This window comes from Alexandromys fortis, unplaced genomic scaffold (assembly GCF_014885135.2).
Source record: "Alexandromys fortis isolate MF-2015 unplaced genomic scaffold, M_Fortis_MF-2015_v1.1 scaffold_51, whole genome shotgun sequence".
Lineage (NCBI taxonomy): Eukaryota > Metazoa > Chordata > Mammalia > Rodentia > Cricetidae > Alexandromys > Alexandromys fortis.
This window is the reverse complement of record NW_026067925.1, coordinates 2,319,562-2,341,063: the sequence shown is the minus strand read 5'-3', so window position 1 is coordinate 2,341,063 and position 21,502 is coordinate 2,319,562. Positions and strand designations below refer to the sequence as shown.

General features: G+C 39.4%; 1 protein-coding gene across 1 annotated transcript; it reads left to right on the top strand.

The window, feature by feature from the left end:
• Positions 1-16,886, top strand: LOC126502156 (pyrin and HIN domain-containing protein 1-like). The gene is made up of 7 exons (XM_050142992.1): positions 1-305; positions 5,326-5,610; positions 6,922-7,058; positions 8,236-8,394; positions 11,175-11,591; positions 12,556-12,741; positions 13,881-16,886. The coding sequence occupies exons 2-7, from the start codon at positions 5,346-5,348 to the stop codon at positions 13,899-13,901; spliced, it is 1,185 nt and encodes a 394-aa protein (XP_049998949.1). The 5' UTR covers positions 1-305; positions 5,326-5,345; the 3' UTR covers positions 13,902-16,886.
• Positions 16,887-21,502: the final 4,616 nt, after the last annotated feature.

The window sequence follows — 21,502 nt, the reverse complement described above, 5'->3', positions numbered from 1 at the left end:
CTGGGTGGAGGTTCGTGGTTTCTTCTTCTCTACCTACAAAACAACACGGCTTGACTCACTCAGGAAGGCTTAGAACATGAAGTAGTCTAACCTTAACTTTCTGTAGATTGCATTCTCCAGTGCTCAAGAGATGTATTAGCTTAGGTTTTAAATGCACATGCACACACACACACACACACACAAAACAACTGCCCCTCCGACACACTCTACAGAGAGGAAGAGAAAGAATAAGTGAGGAGAAAGCTTGCATCCTACCCTGTAGAAGAGCTCAGAATCCTGACACCTCTGAAGAAACTTCCAGCAACGTGAGTTCTACCTGCTTTCTGCAGACATTCGTTACTTCTGTGAAAATCACAAGAACAGAGGGGAAAAACTTGCTGATTCTTCTGGGGGAGGGGAGGTAGCTCCAATCAGCAATGAACCTAGAGTAGCTGGGTTTTGAGGGTTCGCTCAGGAAGATGGCAGACATAGTTATTCCTCCACTAGAGAGGAATGAGCCAAGAAAAAATGCATTTTGCATATTTCAGATCATTTAATAAATTTCCTAAGTGTAAGCCTGAGCAAGTGGCAAGAGGAAGGTGTTAGTTAACTTGGATCAGAAGTCCATGGTTAGCTGCTGACTGTGGTGACTGACTGGGGCAAAGTCAAGATAGTTACAAGAAAAAATACCATGAGTGATAAACACCTCTGGACATGAAATGGAATTTTCTAGTATCTCAGTCCTATATGGCATGACAACCAACAGGCATGTGCAGTGGAAAGATGGTCAGATTCATGATATGTAAACACACACTGTTTTAACAATCTCATAAGCACATTCTAGATTATCTTCTGTATGATAAAGATGGAATTTCAGTCATTGTTAGTTTGTGTCAACTTGAGATACTTGGTTTGGCTGTTTTGTTTTTCTTTTCACTTTCTGATGGAAGTAGGGAAGGGAGTGGCTTACAGAATATTTTGAAGAATCTATATACCATGGCAGAGTACCTCATGTGTACTTGAATAGAAGCTCTTAAATATTGATTTTAAAATTATAGAAATATTGGGCATCTTGCTAAGTTTATCAGTTATGTTGCTAAGCTTTCTAAATAATTGCACAAAGCTTTCCTTATCTTTTTTACATTTAGCAGTTGAGAAATATATTGCTAAATGCACCATGAAATTCTGGCCTATAGTATTAGGTAAATCATTTATTTCTACTCCCCCTATCTAAGCTGCTGTCCTATCAAAAGACCAAGGCAGTCTCTTTATTTAGCCAATGGCTTTCCTCTCCAAGATGGACGTGGTTAGACTCATTCTGGTAAACCACAATCACATGGTGATATACAGATTATTAGAAATGGGTTAATTAAGATGTGAGAGTTAGCCAAGAAGAGGCTAGATATAATGGGCAAGGCAGTGTTTAAATGAATACAGTTTCCATGTAATTATTTTGGGGATTAGCCATGTGGCCTGGAACTGGGTGGGACGTGGCCTGGAACTGGGCGGGATGCGGCCCACTCGCTGCTCATCTTTGCAACACAAATGGCCCTTAATTTTAGGTGTCTCTCCCCATATTCCCTTGCATAATTCCTTCTCCCCTCGCCCTCTCCACTCCATCCATCCATCCATCCATCCACCCATAATTATCTAATCTATTGCCCTTTCCTAAAGAGAGCTATCTCTTCACTGTAGTCCAGGTTCTCAACCTGTGGGTTAGGACCCCTGTAGGGGTTTAAATGACACTTTCAAAGATATCCTGCATACCAGATATTTACATTATAATTCATAATGGTAGCAAGATTACAGTTATGAAGCAGCAATGAAAATAACTTTAAGGTTGTGGGTCACCACATGAGGAACTGTATTAAAGGGTCACAGCATTAGGAAGATTGAGAACCACAGCTCTAGTTCTTTATAACTATCCTTTGTCGTTCTACAGATTGTATCTTGATTATCATTGACTTAACAATAGCTACATATCTTAAATAAAAGTTAACAAAAGCTTTTACTTAACTGACTATGGCATTTATATTCAGGATGATAATTAATACCATCTTTGTTTTTCCTTTCCTTGCTCTTGCTATAGTTATTTCATTTCTGATATGTCTGTATTCTCTGCCTTACCTTTTCTTTAGAAGTTATGCTTTACAGATTAAGATGAAACCATTAGTGAACCATTACATCCTTTGCCTCAGCACCGCCCCAGCCCCTGCCACCAGCCATATATCCTTCCTGTTTCTCCTCCCTTTGATCAGAGTTTTGCTTGTGAGGCAGAGGCAAGACCAGCAAAGCCTGTGATTCTGTTCAGTCTTTACCCTGAGATACTCTCTGTTTCACTTATTGCTTTCTCACAATTAATTCTAATATCTTTTTCTATGTTTCTGGCTTTTGAAACAACTAAGTTTTATGGTATCAGACAATATACTTTGAGAATATCTTATTTTTCATTTTATCTAGGTTAAGATACTAGCAGCAGGGTTTTTTTTTCTTTTTTTGTTTTTAATTTATAGCAAGTTGAAAGCATCAACTTATGCCAGTGGGACTGTATTTTCTGTGTTTTTCTGGATGTATTTTCCCATCCAATGTATGATATCTACAGATAGATATTAATGCCTGTTTCCTAAATACTATATTTCTGGAAACTTCATTGAGATTGGGATCAGTACCACCAAATCAAGGCAGTAGTTCAACAACAAAGCATTGTGGTTCACATGTAAGTGGATTGCACACAAAGTATACAAAGTACTCATTCCTCCTGTATCACATATCATTATCTTTTGGAGATGATGTGTTTTTTCACAAATCATTAAAATTAAAACTTCATACATTTTTGGTTTTTTGATGTTGTTGTTTTGTTTGTTTTTTGAGATGGTGTTTCTGTGTGTAGCCTTGACTGTCCTGAAGCTTACTTCGTAGAGCTGAATGGCCTTGAACTCACAGAGATCCACCTGCTTCTGCCTCCTGAGTGCTGGAATTAAAGGCATGTGCCACTACCACCCAGCTTAAAACTTAACACTTCTAAAACCTTTTGGTTTATGACATAATGGAACAGTGTATATAAAGTCCATACACTATTGCTTAAGGTAAATTGCTGTTGATAGTGAATTCTAATCTTGTCCTTGAATCTTTACAGGTGATCTAGCTGTGATGGCTAGTTTCAAGTCAGCTTGACACAAATTAAAGTCATTTTTGTAAAACAGGACCTTAACTGAGAAAATGTCCCTACCAGACTGGCCCTTCGGTATGCCTGTAGAGTATTTTCTTGATTGGTGATTGATGTGGAGAGACCAATTCACTGTCAACAGTGCCATCCCTGGGCTGGTAGTCCTGGGTACTATAACAAAGCAGGCTGAACAAGCCATGGGGAATTAGCCAGTAAGCAGCACTCTTCTATGAGCTAAGGAGGAAAGAGTTTACTTCGGCTTAACTTCCACACCACCCTCTATCATTAAATGAAATTAGGGCAGGATTTTAAGGTAAGAATCTGGAGGCTATAACCCCTTCCTCACGAGTTTGTTTTTGGTCATTGTTTGATCACAGTAATAGAATCCCTAAAACAGTAGTCTTCAGGTCTGAGGGTTTAAAGAGTGCTCACTTTCTCTGATATCTTTAATCATCTTAACTGTCATATCACTAGATGGATTTTCATTCACTGTATTGGCCTTTTCAACAAGATGGTGCTTAACTCTTCTCAAAAGGAAATCAGTGAATAGACCTGGAAATGTAACATTCCCATTATACAAAAGATATACAAAACATAATTATTAACACAAATGACCCATAATTAAACCCATAATTAAACATAATTCATAACCCAAATAATTCCTAACCAAATGATTTAAACTAACTTGGATCCATCCATATATTGAGTCACCAAGGAAATATACAAATGGCTAATCAGCTCCAAACTCATGAGACTTTTTTTCAGGCATTTTGGAAGTTTCCAGAAGACAAGTCTCTTTTTTTTTCTTCTTCTTCTTAAAAGTTACCATGGGGAGGCAGACAGGAAGAGATGTGAGAATGACAATGAGACTCTAGTTATCTACATCCCAAAGCAGGAAAAGTGATAGAAGATCGTAACCCTACAGCATCCCATACTAGGTATAAAGAAATGAATACAAAGACAATCATTCAAGAACTCCCAAGGTACTTTAAGGAACGCTTTTTTATTTTTATTATTATTATTTAATAATTGGAGGAACTGTTGGAAGATTTAAACCAGACATAATCATGGCTTATAAGCAGAAAACAAACTCAATGAATAAATAAATCTGACACTTGATATCAAAACACAAGAGAAGAGAAACAAACAACTATTGACATAATCTTATCCAATAAATCCTGTGACCTGACTCTAGAAAGTATGTATATGTTCAGCACAGTAACAGTCATATGGACACAGAGGACCTTGAGACCAGCATTCAACACCATGGGAAGCAGAATGCCAGTGAGAGATGTTTAGAGTCAATTGGGCAAGTGTCAGTGCGCCCAGCAAGGGCCATTGTGCTGTAGCCGATCAATATTCATGCATACGGTAAGAAGACGAAGCCCCTTTGTACAAAAGGCACTTCAGCCAAGAGTGTGAGAAGAGTAAGGAACCCCCTGGCAGATAGCCAGAGATAGGCTACAACATCAGTGAATATTAGAAAGAAGATTTAGAATTTCAGCACTTGTGGTGGTGTAAATGAGAATGGTCCCCATAGGCTCATAGATTTGGATGTCTGGTCACCAGGATTTGAAGGGTGGCCTTGTTGGAAGAGATGTGGGGCCTTGTTGTGAAAAGTATGTCACTGGGGGTAGGCTTTGAGGTTTCAAAAGACCAAGCAAGCCAGGTACAGTGGTTGTGTTTTCCTAATGCCTATGGATCAAGATGTAGAACTTTCAGCTGTTTCTCCAGCACTATGCCTCCCCGAATGCTGCCATGCTCCTCACCATGATGATGGATGAACCTCTGAAATTTTAAGCAAGCCCCAATTAAATGGATTGCTTTATAAGAGTTTCCACAGTCATAGTGTCTCTTCACAGCAACAGAAACCCTAAGACAACACTCATAACCCATACTCTAAATGCTGTGGCAATTTTTTATTTCCACTTTCATCTATCAAAAACCATGGCAGACCTGGGTCAAGAACTGTTGTTAACAGGGAAGAATTTTCTAGACTTATTTTTTATCATATTAGTTCTACACTAATTTTGCAAAGTGGTACATCTGGTCATTAACTCTATTTCTCATAAATGCAACAATGGCCACTGTGGCACTGGTCATTCCCTCACCCAGGAGTATCTTGGTTTTGAAACTGTCTGTGAATGTGTGTAATTCTGTATACTCTTCTTCTCATTTAGGTTCACCCACAGTTTGAGAAATGGTGAATGACTACAAGAAAATTGTTCTTCTGTCAGGACTAAAGGGTATCAGTGACCATAATTTTAAAATAGTTAAGTCCTTGTTGAGCAAAGAACTAAAACTAAATAGAAAAGCACAATATGGTTATGACAGAATTAAGATCGCTGACTTGATGGAGGACAAGTTTCCAAAAGATGCTGGAATAGACACACTGATAGAACTGTATAAAGAGATTCCAGAACTTGAAGACCTTGCTGATAAACTCAAAAGAGAGAAGGCGAAAGGTAATATGGGAGCACCCTGGATGCCCATCCTTTCCTCAACTTCTCCAACATCATGCTATCTCTGTGTAGTGATCATAACTGACATGGCCTTTCACAGTGTGTGATTCGGGGTCTACAGAATGACAACATTTCACATGACAAGCATATTAATAACTTATAAAACTTCCTTCTGTTTGGGGGGTTGAATATCTTTGAGGGCATTAGGGCAAATAAAAGTTGAAAGAGACAAGACCTTCTACTGTATAAAGATGAGAAAACTATAAAATAAAGATAAGAATATTTTTAAAAAGTATTTAAATCAATTAGTACTAATGCTCCACTAAGATACTCAACATTATCTATTCAAAAAAGAAAATAAACAAAACAAACAAATAAGAACATACTCAATAATTAAGTGAATGTCTACCTCCCAGAGATAGGAAGTAATTCTATTTTATAAAGTCATCAGGCTTAAAAGAAGAAAAAGAAATGACTAATTTTTGCATAGAGACTCCCATTTATGATCCTAGTGAAACAGGAAGATGGGGAGTTTAAGACCAGTCTGGTCTGTGTAGCTAGACTCTGTATCAAAACAAACACACAAACAAACAATTAACAAATTAATAGATAAAACCAAACAGAAACAAAATGTAGGAAGTCAAAGCAAATATAAACATTTTGTCATGCCGCAAATTAGATCATTTCTTTCAATGGTTCTCTAAACCAGAGTGATCACCTACAGAAGATGGTTTGTCAGTGATTATCATTATACAATCATTTAGAGGCCAGAGGTCAACACAGTGTCTTCATCTATTGCTCTCTCTCCTGTTATTAAGGAAGGGTCTCTTATTGAACATGAGGCTCTCATTTTCAGCTAAATGGCAAGCTAGAATATGTCTACATCAGTCTGCCCAGCCTGGGATTCTAAGTTGCCCCCAGATAGCTGAATTCGGGTCTCCATGCTTGCAGGGCAAGGGCTTTACCCAATGAACCATCTCCCCCGACCTAAACTAAAAATTAGTAAAAAAAAAAAAAAAAAAAAAAAAAAAAACAAAAAAAAAAAAAACAGACTGTAGGATAAGAGGGTTTGGGTAGGACTTGACTGGTGGAAATAGGAGTCCCCAGGATGGAAAGACTGTGTCCATCACACCTAGAAAGAACCGTACCTGAGACAGTCCTGTGGGGGCCACCTTGGGGCCCCTTCAAGCTTCCAAAGCAGAGGTAGACAAGCATAGTGAGCTAAGCAGGAGCAGAGAGCAAACAGTACTGCATGAACTCCAGCTGTCTCAGACCAATATCTCTGAGTTTACTATGTTTTCTCTCCTGCTTCAGCTAAAAGGAAACAGACAGAGAAAAGCATAACTGAGGCAAAAAGACGCAGGCGAGATGAACCCAGTACTTCTCAACCTATGCCCACCATACATGAAGATTCAAAACCAGGATCAGGCAGGAGTACACGGAACTCACAGGTATGTTGGCTACGTTTCCAAAGGAAAATCTGCCAAGGTTTCTCCCCTTTTTACCATTGTGTGGACATTTTATTTGTCTATTTCATCATAGGATCTAGTAAAAATGGAGGTTTAGAGTAACCAGTTTGAGGCTTACTGGTCAGGTCTACTGCATTCTTTAACTTGTATTGTGTAATTCTCTGTGATGGGAATAAAAAATCATTTGTCAAGCAAATGAGATGGCCCAGCAGGTAAAGGTGCTTACTGCCTTACTGATGACTTGTGTTAAATTCCCAGACCCCACATGTTAGAGCAAGAGAACTAACCCCCATGAAATGTCTTCTGGCCTCCGCATGGCCTCAGTGGTACATCCACCCAAACAGGCACAGTAAAGAAATATAAAGCAGGTTAAATCATTGTTCTTCTTTCAACCATTGCAGAAATAGTAGTCAGTCAAAGGACATAGCACTTCAAAGCCGCTGAAATAATGTCAAACCTCAACTCAGGCTTTCTAAGTGTTGTCCTGCTCTTCTGACACTACAGAGATGCACAAAAAAGTGATGTAAATGAAATGTTTGTTTCTGTATGAGGCAATTCGACCTGATTCGCTGTCCAGAAGATGTTGTTCTCAAGGATGATATGTTGATTCTTTTGGTGTTAAAGTTACTGTGCTTCATTTAACATTGAAAACCATGACTGTGGATTCAGAATAAAGCTCAATAGGAAAGGAGAGAACAGCCTAGCATGCACAAGACTTGGGGTGTAGTTTCCAACAGAAAAAGGGAAAGAGAAAATGAATGGTTATCAAGAGAAAAAGAAGTTGATCACTGAGAGAAGGGGAAACAAACCCACAAAATATGAACACGACAGTTCTGTCATATGATTAAACACTCACCATATTATCAAATGCTTATATCTAAGTCTCAGTTAAAATAAATCGTTTTTCTTGAGAGGGTATACCATTTGAAATGATTTTGATCTCAACAGACTAAATCGGTAGTTTAATATAACTAGAGTTGCTAGAGGTCAGTTAAAAGACTTTAAATGGATACCTCTACAAATACTGAACTGTTGCAAATGCCTCAGGGGCCTCCCAAACCATCTCACATGTCTGACAGACTCCTTAGGTGTCTGCAGCAATAGCCTCTAACAGCCTCCTGAGCCCTCTGGTGCCATCCATTCCTCCCATATTGTCCAGGCTCCCCGGCTAGCTCCAGCAACTGCTTCTAAGAGGGACCAAGCCACTCAAGTGTCTCCAGAAACATCATCTTGCGGTGTCCAAACTTTCCAAGTGCCTCTGACCTCAGCATCCAGCAGTACCCATGCCCCTGGAGTGTTTCTAGCAATACCAGCCAAGGTAATTTTCTGTTTTCACAATATAACGATGGAGATTGCTACAACTTTCAACTAGCTCATTCATCCCTATCCTAACCCTCTTTCTGTTGCTGTGATGAAACATTCTGAACAAAAGGAACTTGAGAAGGAAAGGGAGTAGTTTGGCTTAAGCTTCCATCATTGAGGGAAGCCAAGTCAGGAACTCAAGGTAGGAAACTGAAGGAAGGAATTAAGAGACCGTGAAAGAACACTGCTTACTAACTTGTTCTTCCTGACTTGCTCAGCTTGTTTTCTCATATAATATAGGAACATCTGTCTGAAGTGGCACCACCCACAGGGAGTTGGGCCTTCCCTCATCAATCATTAATAATACCAACAACAAAAAAAAAAAATTGTCCTACGGACAGGCTCCAGAGCCAATCTAATGGAGAAAATTTCTCATTTCCCTCTTTCTGGTAATTCTACTTTGTGTCAAGTCAACAAAAACTAACAAGTAGTATCAACAGTGAACAGGGAAAAAAACCTGTCTCATACAGGTGTAAAGCAAGACTGTCACCATAGGATGTCCTCCACTCTCCTTGGCTCACACACATGCAAACATTCTTACATTTATATACATGGGAAGAAAACAGTTTTTAAAATATTTAACATAATATTTAATATATGTTGAACTGGCAATCAAGCACCAAATATCGATGTAAATGATTTTATTATCTGAAACAATCCATGAATAGTTTATAAAGATAATCCTGTGTGGGTATGATTTTTAGACTGTTTCTAGTCTTTTCTGGACCTGCAGAGAATACTGAAGACACCTGTAACTAAACTTCCTTAATTTCTAAACGAAGTGTATGATAGTTGCTCCTTAAGTCCTGTGCACTTTTCCTCAGCTGTTGCGGGAACTCCTTCCGCTCCTTCAGCCAATAGCCACTGAGATACCAGTCCATTGGGGCGCTGGATCCCGCTGCCAAAGCCACGACTTTAGTCCTACTGATAGTTTTTGGTAAATTAAAGACTCATGTGGTCACAAAAGAGACATATACAGTAAAAGAAAGATTCAAAATTGAAGAAAACATATAAATGTTTTACAATGTGCTAAAAATATAAGCAGGCTAAAGGTTAAAGTTCTTAAAAGTAAAAAAGAAAAAAAGGGGAGTAGTTGGGTGTGGTGGTACACACCTTTAATCCCAACACTTGGAGGCAGAGGTAGATTGACCTCTGTGACTTCAAGGTGTGGCAGGATACACCTTTAATCCCAATGCCTGGGAGGCAGAGACAGACAGATCTCTGTGAGTTCAAGGTGTGGTAGCATACACCTTTAATCCCAGCATTGAGGAGGCAGAGAAGGTCAGATCTCTGTGAGTTCAAAGACAGCCTGGTCTACAGAGTTATTCCAGGACAAAGATATACAAAGAACCTTTCTCAAAAAGTAAAAATAAATGAAATAGAGGTTAAAATAAAACGTCACAAAGATGGAAAATGCACAGAGAATCTTGATACTGTATGCTATTATGCTCTCTATGAATTGTTTGAATGCTGAGGAAGAAGCAACAGCTGCTAAAAGATGTTTGTTTGTAAGTGCTGCTGAACTAATCCAAGATAGATATTTTGAAAATACCCTGACTTCAAAATTTGGATCTAAGGTTATGATGCTTTGGGAAAGTCCTTCTTTTGTTTTCACAGAGGATGAGACCCTGTGGATTGCTTCTATCCCAATATGGTATGATAGACCACGCCCTCCTGAAAGGTTGCTGTGAACACCCTCAAAAATTATTTCACTCAACTGCTGGCTGAGATGAACCTGGCACACAGGTTACACCATAAAAGACCTGATAAACAGCACCCCCATACAGCAGGAAGCAGTATGGAGAGAAAAAATAGAGCCCATATTCCCAAATATTGATTATCAATGTTCTTTTATATTTAAAGAGGGATATGATATTGATATGAATAATTTACATTGGTATAAAGTTAAGGTCAATTTTGTTATATGTATATGTATTTCTGATCTTGATTAAGATATTGTGATTGTGTAGTTCATTTAAAAATGTAATGTATATAGGTTAATGGATAATCATCTATAATAGTCAAGCTTGTAGTCATGTCAGTTCGATTTTCTAGATGTGCATAGATATATTTTTAGATAGGCATTCTTCATATCTTTCAAAGACTACAGAATATGGAATTTAAAGTTTTAATAACTTAGGGCTTTTCATGACAATGAGACACATCAGCTCCTGGCAGCACCAATCTACTTCAAGAGGAAGACGGGCATCTAAGAGGCTCCTTATGGAGTTTAATAGCCATTTGGGCAAGAAACTGCTCTTGCCTGGACTACTGTGTAAACTGGACACAGAGAACCCACAGAGAGAGGACTGCTGAATTTGCCTAAAGGTGAAATGATCTTTCGGGGTTCCTGATTCATGAAAGAGTCTTCAAGACATTCTACAGAACACAGCAAATAGTGACTGAACTGCCTTTGAAATTTTCTGCTTCATGGAAATGTCTGCTGGAAACTATGAGCCTGTAGGCCGAAGATGGATGCCCAACGGTACAGAGGAACTTTGAGTAACTGTCCAGGCAGCGAGATATCTCTGTGATTTCTAGAGTTTTATACGTTGCTTACATCTCGTTTACTTAGGTAATATTATATCCTTCTGGAGTCTTTGATGGAGTTGAAGAATAGATAGATAGTTATAGTTGTTTTCCTTTGTTATGATAAAAGACAAAATAGATATAAATATTGTAACTGTAATTCTTACTTGATTTTTTTTTTTTTTTTGCTGTATACATTCTATGCAGAAACCAAGACGGAAGACTGTACCTGAGCAACCTTCTGAGGAAAATGGTCACCATCAAGGTCCCAAAAAAGTGACGGTGTTAAAAGCAACAGAACCATTCACATATGACCTGAGAGGAGAGAAAAGGATGTTCCATGCCACAGTGGCTACTGAGACTGAATTCTTCAGAGTGAAGGTGTTTGATATTGTCCTGAGAAAGAAGTTCATCCCCAACAAGGTCATTACCATCTCAAATTACATTGGTCGCAATGGGTTCATAAATATATGCAGTGCCACCAGTGTGTCAGAAGTAAATGATAACCAATCAATGAATATCCCAACTACCCTGAGACAAAGAGCCAACGCAACACCTAAAATCAATTATCTTTGCTCAAAAAGAAGAGGAATATTTGTGAATGGAGTGTTTATGGTAAATAAGGTAAGCCACCACATTATTCTGTAAAATGTCTCATGCAATCTCAGATTTTCAGTCTTACCTTGCAAAATGATAATGGTTAACTTACTGCATGCCAAAAACTAAAGGCCTCCTTGATCAGTGTTGGGGACTAGGGTTTCCTGTCTTTAAGTGTGAAAAGCAGTCTCAATATACTTCTCAGGGTACCATGAAGAAAACTGTTTTAGAAAGAGATTCACTAAGAGATTCTGACATTTTTCAAGTAATACCATCTATTTTTACTATGCATGGACATTTATATTAACACTTGTATCATTAAGATTTTGTTTCATTGAGTTCCTCACCTCCAATTTATTGAGAATTTGATGGTGAAGGAGAGTTGACCACTGAAGATAGAGTGTAGTGTATAACAACCAGAATACAAACCAAAGTATACTCTTCTGCACAGAATGCACTGGGTTGAAAAAGCTGGGTTCTTTCTTTCTACCTGTTAGGAATAGTAACAGCAAAGCAATGTCTCAGCAGCAGAATTGTTGAAGCTGCCTGTGAGAGTGGGGTTAAGCAGGTCAAAGGCAAAAGCTTCTTTCTTCTGGGTCCTTTTCTTTATGCTTCCATCAGGGATGGCCCAGATTTAAAACTGGGTCTCCTGACCTCAAATGATCTGAACTTAGGATCAGCCTTGCCACCTCAAATGATCCAATCAAGAATAATCCCCTACTTATGTATCCAACTGTTTGAGTTTTGGTTGACTCTAGATATGGTCATGTTGAGAGCCAAGATAAGCCACCACAGTCAATATTAAACCTTAAAAAAGGTTTACATATCGGGATTGGCAATGCAAAATATCTGAAGCTGTTTTGCCCCCCAGGTCTAAACTGACAGCTCCATTTTTCCTGCCTGAGCCAAGATTCTGCTGACCCCCTTTACTTCTCATGACATGACAGTGTCTGGCCATTTCTTAGAAAATGAGTATTACTTTCTTTTGCAGAAAAATGAGATGAAGGACTGCATTTGCTATGAAATCCAAGATAACACAGGGATGATGGAAGTGATGGTCTATGGACGACTGACCAGTGTTAACTGTAATCCAGGAAATAAACTTAGACTCATGTGCTTTGAATTAACAGATGAGGGTAAAGTGCACCTGAGATCTATGAGGCACAGTAACATGAAGGTATGTGCTCTAGGGGAACATCCTCCTTCCCAGGAATCATGTTTTTAATATTATAGTAAAACAACTGCAGGTATTACATAGGTAATTTAACAGGTAAAAGGAAGAAAGTTTTCAGTTAATATATGCAAACGTCCCTTTCTGTCCTTTAAATTATGATCATTTTAATCATAGAAAATGATGAAAATTCAGAAAGATTCTCAAAAGCCATTATGTTATTGGTAGGGTATGGGGACTCTCACTTTTAATTCCACCACTCAGGGGACTGAGGTAGATGGATGGATCTCTGTGAGTTGGAGGCTAGCCTGGTCCCCACAATGAGTTCTAAGCCAGCCCAGTTCCAAAACAACTAGCTATTTTGTCCTAAGTTAATTAATGAAACTGTTGAATTTATTAAAGCAGAGAGATTATCCAATAAGTATGTGACTTTTATTAAGAGATATGTATCACATTCTGGCTCTGTGGTTTTTCAAATTAACTAATGACATGAGGAAACTAACGATCTTAATCTACACCATAGAAATCGTGTCCATTGCTGAGGTTCATCAGCAGAGCTCATAGCACGTGTATTCTTACAAGGACACCTGGAGCAAATTATAGCACAAAAAAAAAAAAACAGAATCCATGCTCTTGTCCCTCTGATGCACACATCCCTGCAGGATTCCTTGTATAGTAAAGCCAGTCTAAGATTGTAGTGGAAACAAACGAACTATAGGAGCTGACCTCCTGAGTCATACAGTCATGTTATTAGAGTCCCCAGTTCTCAGGACCATTGTCACCATTCTCAACCCTCCTCACAGCTGCGGCACCAGGCACGTATTTTGCTCAGTCTTCCTGCTCTCCTGCCCAGTGAGATCATACCATGCAACCCTTGTCATTAAGTGTTGCTCCTCCTTCTCTTCCTATGCTCCATGACACCGCATGCTTTTCCACCTTCACTCATACTGGGTAGGAGGAAAGAGCTCATGTTGCAGTCTCAAGCAAAGATCAAAATTTGACTGCAGGGGCAGAAAAATCATTTAAAGAAGCTAGCAATGTGAGAAATGAGGGGTAGCTCATAGAGACAAGACGGTGTGAGTAAAGGGGGAGGGTGTGGCCAGCTCCATCAAAACCAATCTGATATCATCACTTTCTTCTTCAAGGTCATCAAGGCTGAGAAATGAGAAGCAACCACTTTATCCTGCTTCAATTATGAAACTTCATGAATTTTTCACTGTGGAGACTTGAGGACCTCTGGTGTTTATAGAGATCTAGTTCCAACTACAGATAAAGATCATACGTGTAACAGATAAAAGTCAGTTCTTTGCTCCAGAAAATAATGATTTTAATTTTATTCTTTCTCCATTTTTTGTATTTTGATTAGATAATTTGATTTTATAATGCTTATATGTTGAAAAGAAGGAAAGCCTTTTACTCTGAATCAAGTACTTCTGCAATTTCTTCCATTTGTTACTTGCTTTAAAAACTTGATCATTCCTGTTCATTCCTCTCCCCACTCCGCATCCACAATAGGATGTCTATTCTATTTCCCATCCACAGTGAAATTTGTGTTTTCTGCCCTTGAGCTTTCCTTGATACTAGGCTTCTCTGGGTCTGTAGATTATAGAATGGCTATCCTTTGCTTTATGATTAATATCTACTTAAAAGTGACTATATACCATGTTTGTCTTTCTGTGTCGAGGTTACCTTACTCAGAATGATCTTTTCTAGTTCCATCCATTTGCCAAAAATGTCATGATGTCATTGTTTTTAACAGCTGGGTAACACTCTCTTGTGTAACTATACCATTCTTTGGTTGAGGGACATCTTGGTTATTTCAGTATATGGCTATTATAAATAAAGCTGTTGTGCAAATGTGCTTGTGGTATGGGGCAGCATCCATTGGGCATTTGTCCAGGTGGGGGGAGGATAGAGGAAGGGACAACTGGAGTTGGGAGACATCTCTGGTGGTTTTAAAGAAAATGAGCCCCAAAAGTAGTGACATTATTAGGAAGTATAGCTTTGTTAGAGTAGGAGTGGCCTTGTACTAGGAAGCAAGTCTTCCTGGGAATGACCTTGAGGTCTCCTTTGCTCAAACTATACTCAATGTAACACACAATTCAATTCCTGTTGCCTTTTGATCAAGATGTCGAAACCTCAGCTCCTTCTCCAGCACCCTGCTGCCATGTTGTGTCATGAGGATAATGGACTAAACCTCTGAAACTGTAAGCCACCCCAATTAAATATTTTCCTTTAAAAGGGTTTCCATGGCCATGGTGTCTCTTCACGACAATAGACACCCTAGTAGACACCTAGTGCAGTGGATACTCTCACTAATCTATAAGGGTGACCCTAGCTAAGACACTTAGCAATGGAGGATAGGAAGACTGAACTGGCTTTCTCCTGTAACCAGGCAAGACTTCCAGTGGAAGGATTGAGACACCAACCCAGGCAAAGACCTTCAACCTACAATTTTTCCTGCTTACAAGATATGTTGGGGCAAAGGCGAAGCAGAAATTGTGGGAGTGGTCAACCAATAACTGGTCCAGCTTGAGACCCATTCCTTAAGAAGGAGTTCACCCCTGGCACTGATTGCAGGGCCAGAACACAGAGGTGAGAAAGCCCAGAGACCCAGGAAAGAACTAAACAAGATTGGGGGAAAAAACATCAATGAAGTGATTCCTAATGATATTCTGCTATACTAATAGATTTGTGCCTAGTCCAATGGTCATATGAGAGACTTTACCCAGCAACTGATGGAAATATCTGATGCAGAGACCCACATGCAAACATTAGACAAAACCCAGGGAATCCTGTGGAGGAAGAGGAAGGATTGTAGGAGCCAGAGGGGTCAAGGACACCTTGAGAAAACCCCAAAAATTAACCAACCCAGGCTCGTAGACTGAACCAATGACCAGGGAGCCTTCATGGGACTAACTTAGACCCTCTGCATCTATGCTGAAGTTATGTAGCTTAGTCTTCTCTTAGGACTCCTAACAGTGAAAGCAGGGGCTGTCTCTGACTCTGTTGCCTGTTTTCCAGACCCTTTCCTTCTAACAGGTTGCCTCACTCAGCCTTAATAGCACAAGAGGTGCCTTGTTTCACTGTGACTTTATATACCCTGGCTGGTTGATATCCATAAGAGGCCTGCCCTTTTCTGAAGAGAAATGGGGGAGGAGTATGAGAGTGAAGGTGGAGAAAGGGTTGGGAGAAGAGGAGGGAAAAGAAACTTTGCTCAGGATGTCAAAAAAAAAAATAGCTGGGTCTGGAGATCAGGGTGGAGTAAATACGTTTCGTGAAATATTTATGCTTTAGGTGTAATATTTAAGGACAAAGACTTGCTCATAAAAGTTGTGTCAACCTGAGAGAAATCAAACTCTCAATAAAAAAGCAGGTAGAGTTTGAAATCCAGATCAGAATTCCAACACCAGTGTCCTCAGGAAGGGTGCAGTCCTTTCTCTGCTTTTTCCTGAGTAAATGTGAGCGTATTACAGAGTTTAATCATTGGAAATAAGAATTTCCAGAAGTGGATGATAAGAGTACATTCTGTTATTGGCAGAAGTAAGAAAATGTCACTTCCAGTTCTAGGGTGAAATAAGGTCAGGGAAGTTTTGAGAACAGGAGGAACATGCCCTAGAACAAAGCAAAGACAAAGAATTAAGAGAGTAGTTATGAGCCCCAGGGAAGGATCCCTGTGGTGTTGGTTACCTTTCTGATTGCTATGACAACATACCTGGCAAAAACAACTGAGAAAAAGGAAGGTATGGGTTTGCTCACAGCTTAACGGCAGAGGAGGGTGAGCTGGCTGATCACAGCCTAGCTGCAGCAGGAAGTGGGCAACAATATGTGCTGTAAGAGAGCTCTCTTTCTCTTCTCATATTCCGTCCACAGCCTTTGCCGGTGGAGAGCTGCCACATTTCAACTGATTTACAAAATAAAAAGCTCCCTCCAAACGTGCCTAAAGTATTACCTCCTAAACGATTATTGATCCTGTTAGATTTATAACCAATATCAGTAATCTTGGCAGTGACCTAACAGGGAGGGAAGGAGCAAAGAAGGGTGGAAATAGCAGCTATAAAGAAATAAGAGCTGAAGATAAATGTTGCCGTCCCCTTGGAAGTTTGTGTAATAAATGACTCCAGTCCAGTGATGTTGGAAAGTGGAGATTAGTGGGTCGTGTTTGGGTCATGAGGGCTTTATCAGTGCGCATAAATAAATTGATACTACTACAAAAATGGTCTTAGGGTATGATTTCCTGTTTTTTTTTTTTTTTTTTTTTTTTTTTTTTTTTTTTTTGTACTGCTACGACAGGAGAATGTGCAGTATCAAGCATAGGGACTCCACTTGGCTTGGATTTTACACCCACCCCTCTTCTAAGAATACACTGGCAGCTTATCCTTACCTGTACATGCTATGAAAACAAACCCCTCTATCAACAATGTACCTATAAACCAATTGGCAACCTAGAATCCTCAAGTGTATCAGGCTTCAGACATATGTATTTCAAACAATGAAAATAAGTCGCTCTCCTAGCAATTATTTAGTGATACATATCCCAGAACATGTCCTAATATTAAAAGGGAAGGTCTAACCCAGCCTAGACTGGTTTTGGTGCATGTATAATGAGACAAACTATGTCCTATTTACCATCTTATGGCCTATATATAATTGAGCATGCATGCAATTTATATTAGATGTATCATGAAAAGATACCTTTGCAGTGAACAAAATCCTATTGAACCCAAGCCTATCAATTAAAATAAAGAATCACCTGTGCTGTGTTCCTTGGACAACCAATCTTCTACCTCTCTTCAAATCCATAGCAGTAATTCCCAGACAATAACTGTTATTCTTGAGTATCTTCATTTATATGCCCTGTTGTTCCTCTTGACTTCATATTCCTTCCTAACCTGTGATACCCCTTAGCTTTAAATAGAGTTTGCTACATAATTTGAAATCTGGATAGGCCTTAATTTCAATTCCTTGAATAGGATGTCAAGAATCTGAACACACTAAGTTCCGGTGTCTTAGAGTTTCCATTGCTGTGATGAAACACCATTGTAGTCAAGAGCTACTTGTTCATTTCTGGCTGCCCAGCCCCAAAATAATTACGCAGAAACTATATTATTTGCAATACTGTTTGGCCAATAGCTTAAGTGTATTTCTAGCTAGCACTTATATCCTAAATTAACCCATCTCCATTAATCTGTACATAACCACAAGGTCGTGGCCTACTGGCAAAGTTCCGGTGGGCTCTCATGGGGGCGTCTGTCTTCTGCAACAGCTACATGGCTTCTTTTGGACTCTGCTTACTCTCTCCTCCTCTATCTGGTTGGAATTCCTGCATTGCCCTATTCTGCGCTGAAATAGGCCTCAAACAGCTTCTTTACTAACCAATACTATTCACAGCATATAGAGGGGAATCCCACATCAAACCATGACCAAAAGCAAGTTGTGGAAGAAAATTTTTATTTGGCTTACACTTCCATATCACTGTTAATGGATGCAGAGTCAGAACAGGAACTCATAACGGCAGGTACCTGGAAGTAGGAGCTGATGCAGAAGCTATGGAGGAGTGCTGTTTACTGGCTTGCTCGTCATGTCTTGCTCAGCCTGTTTTTTGTTTTGTTTTGTTTTGTTTTGTTTGTAGAACCCAAGTCCAAAAGGCCAAAGACTGCAGCACCTGCAATAGGCTGGGACCTCCCCCATCAATCACGAATTACAAAAATGCCTTATAGCTGGATCTTAAGGGAAGATTTTTCTCAATTAAGGTTCCCTTATTTCAGATAACTGTAGCTTGTGTCAAGTTGGCATAAAACTATCTAGCACATCTGGTAACAAGGATCCAACAAGAAATCTGACTAAATTCCAAAGTCTTTATTTTTTTGGTTTCCCAACATCCAGAACTGTGAGGAATAAATATTTGTTTCTTATAAATTACCCCATCTGTGGCCTTGTCGTATAAAAATACAGAGCAAAAAGTGTAGGAAAGAATGCATTTTCCACAAAAAGGTGTGGACAGATTATAACTCAGACAAATCTGAAACTTTGCTCACTCGTGTGTTCCTCAATGCCATTCCACGGAGATGAGAACAATGGTGCCAAGTGCACAGTGGGAAGAAACTGGCTCGTGTGCCATAAAGTTCACATAAGGACTCAAACCCCTCGCTCTCTAAGCCAAAGTCCTGTTATTCCACTCAAAGTAGAGAGAAAAGTCACTAGAACTGTTGTGATTTCTTTTGAAGTTTCAGGCAAAAGGAAAAGTAGAACAACTGCTGCAGTTGTCTCCCTGCAGTTAAAGTGGTAGCCGGCTGCTTTTGCATGGATTTGAGTTCCACTGCATAAGAGGGAATCCATGGCTGGAGCTCTGCACATGGCCAGAACCTCATGGAGCAGGAATAGGCTCCAGAAAGGAATACCCTACTTTTGTTTTACTCAAAGACATATTATCAAACAAACTGCCATAAGAATACTTGTGTACTCTAGAAAATAAAAGCTCCTTGTGGGGTTCTTAGTAGTGTTAATAAAAGAATTTAGAAATAGACTCTGAAGGAAGCGTGTGGACAATTTCATGAACATTTAGGAGAAAAAACAATCAAGCATGTACTTTGTAAATCTAGATAACTGGTAGAAGGAGGAAGATGGGCGAAAGGAAAAAGAAAACAGCATGCCTTTCTGATTTTTGGTCCAAAAAACACTCATGTATAGCCATGAGCATCAGCAGTTTGTTTCACAGCAAAAAAGGAGGCAGGTTTAAGGGGAACAACAAAACACAGAGAGTGTCATAGAAAATGCTTAGACTTTGGGGCACTATTCAAGTAAAGAGATAGAAAGGAAAAAGGAAATATTATGTTCTATAAAGTTAAAACCTAGAAAAACAGGAAGGTCCAGGCTTCACAGTGTTACTTGGTAGATTTGATATAAGTGACTGCATCAAGGGAGAAACTTCAATAAGTACAAGCCTTTCATCACATTAAGGAAATAATTAATCCTGCCATCTTCTTTGCACATCTTTGAATAAATCAGGTCTCCCCGAGGAGTAGTTTCCTGGTCAGGTGATTGATAGGCCTTGATGTGTGTGGAGCTTGAAGTTCCTTGTGTCCACAGATAGCCAGAAAAACAGGATAGGTAAGCCCACAGGATTATCTTCTCAAAGGAATGCATTTAAAACCTGTTTTTTTTTTTCATTAAGAAATCTGGGGATTGGAGGTAATTAACACTCTGGTGGTCTGTGTTACCTATTTGTCCAGGCTATATCAAGCTCCTATAACCAGGATCAGAGATGGCTAGTAATCTAAGTGACCATTAAATACTTTTGGGCTCCCCAAGTTCCTACAAGGACTAGAGATAGCTAATAGCCCAGATGGTCTCTTTGTTATCTGTATGATGGAGTCTAGGCCAGATACTTCCCTGGAACCTTAAGCTAATGCAGGTAGCCTATCCCCAGAACACATTGTCTTCTTGGAAGAATTGGCATACACCTTCTGTTGAGTTTCAGTGTAATTATGTCTCCTTGTGCACAAAGAATTATATTGCACCAGGAAACTTTGCCCCCAAACTATACTGTTCTTAAATTTGTTGGAAATAAACTTCCTGTCAGCAGACCCTTAGAGGGTTGATTGAGGCTGACAAAGTCAATCTGCATGAGTTTTCAGTCTCACCTCTTCATAGACTGTTGCCTGTTTTGACACCTGCAGAGAACTCCACATCAGTGGTTGGATTAATTCATAATGGAAGAAACAATGCTATATAATTTTCTGATCTTTGAAGCAAATCAAAACATCATCTCTTCACTCAGGCAGAAGTATAACTTAACCATACTTTTAACTAGGAAAAAAAATGGCTTTCCTTTAATGGACCTCTACAAAACCTTGATTGTTCTATCTTTTCATATGTTTTTTTTAAATCCTAAGGAGAAATATTTGTTATGTTAACCTTTATAGGGCTACCAGAGAAATAGGACATGGAATCCAAAGCTTTCCATGAGGGAGGGGTCACTGCTACTCCCCATAGCACTGATGTTTAGCCTTGGCGTTCTAGTTTCTTCTCTATTGCTGTCATAAAGCTCTCTGAGCAAAAGCTACTTGGGAAAGAAAGGGTCTATTGGTTTACACTTTCAGGTAATAATCCAGCATTGAAGAAAGTTGGGCCAAGAACTTAAAGTAAGTACTCCAAGAAGAAACAACAACAAACTGCTCATCTCTGGCTTTCTCTCTTGCTTGCTCCCTTGCTCGTGTTTAGCTTAATAATTTTTATATAACCTAGGGCTTCAGAATGGTGTTACCTACTGGGTTGGGTCCTGGCACATCAATTAATAATCAAGGCGATCTCTCACAGACATGCCAACAGGACAACCTACTGTAGGCATTTCCTCCACTGAGGCTTCTCCTCTAAAATGATGGATTCTAGGCTGTGTTGACAATTAAAACCAAGCAGGGCACATGGTCAGAGAATCCTCTTTGTGAAGAAGAATGACCTTTAGTGCAAAGACTCATAAATGGTCCAACAGCTGAGTGGACCATAAGCTGTGGGGTGCTTAGCCCTATGTATCACATTTCTATCACCTCCTCCTATGCTCAGAAAATATTGCTGATAGAAGGGTGGTAAAGAATACAAGATCTGAGGAGAGTGCTGCAAAATGTTATGTCCTAAACATGATCCGGCTGCTGCATTCATGAAATCATAGGTTACCTACATAAGAAGAACATGAGATTTGTCCTACTCAACATTCCAACATAATAACGAAGAGGCTTGGGAATTCCTAACACACTCTGGAGTGTCATTG

Bases quoted from the DNA above. Each gene is read 5' to 3' on its own strand.
- LOC126502156 (XM_050142992.1), top strand. From the start codon at position 5,346: ATGGTGAATGACTACAAGAAAATTGTTCTTCTGTCAGGACTAAAGGGT. The intron at 5,611-6,921 runs GTAATATGGGAG...CTCCTGCTTCAG, and splicing joins CAAAAGAGAGAAGGCGAAAG to CTAAAAGGAAACAGACAGAG. The intron at 8,395-11,174 runs GTAATTTTCTGT...CATTCTATGCAG, and splicing joins TTCTAGCAATACCAGCCAAG to AAACCAAGACGGAAGACTGT.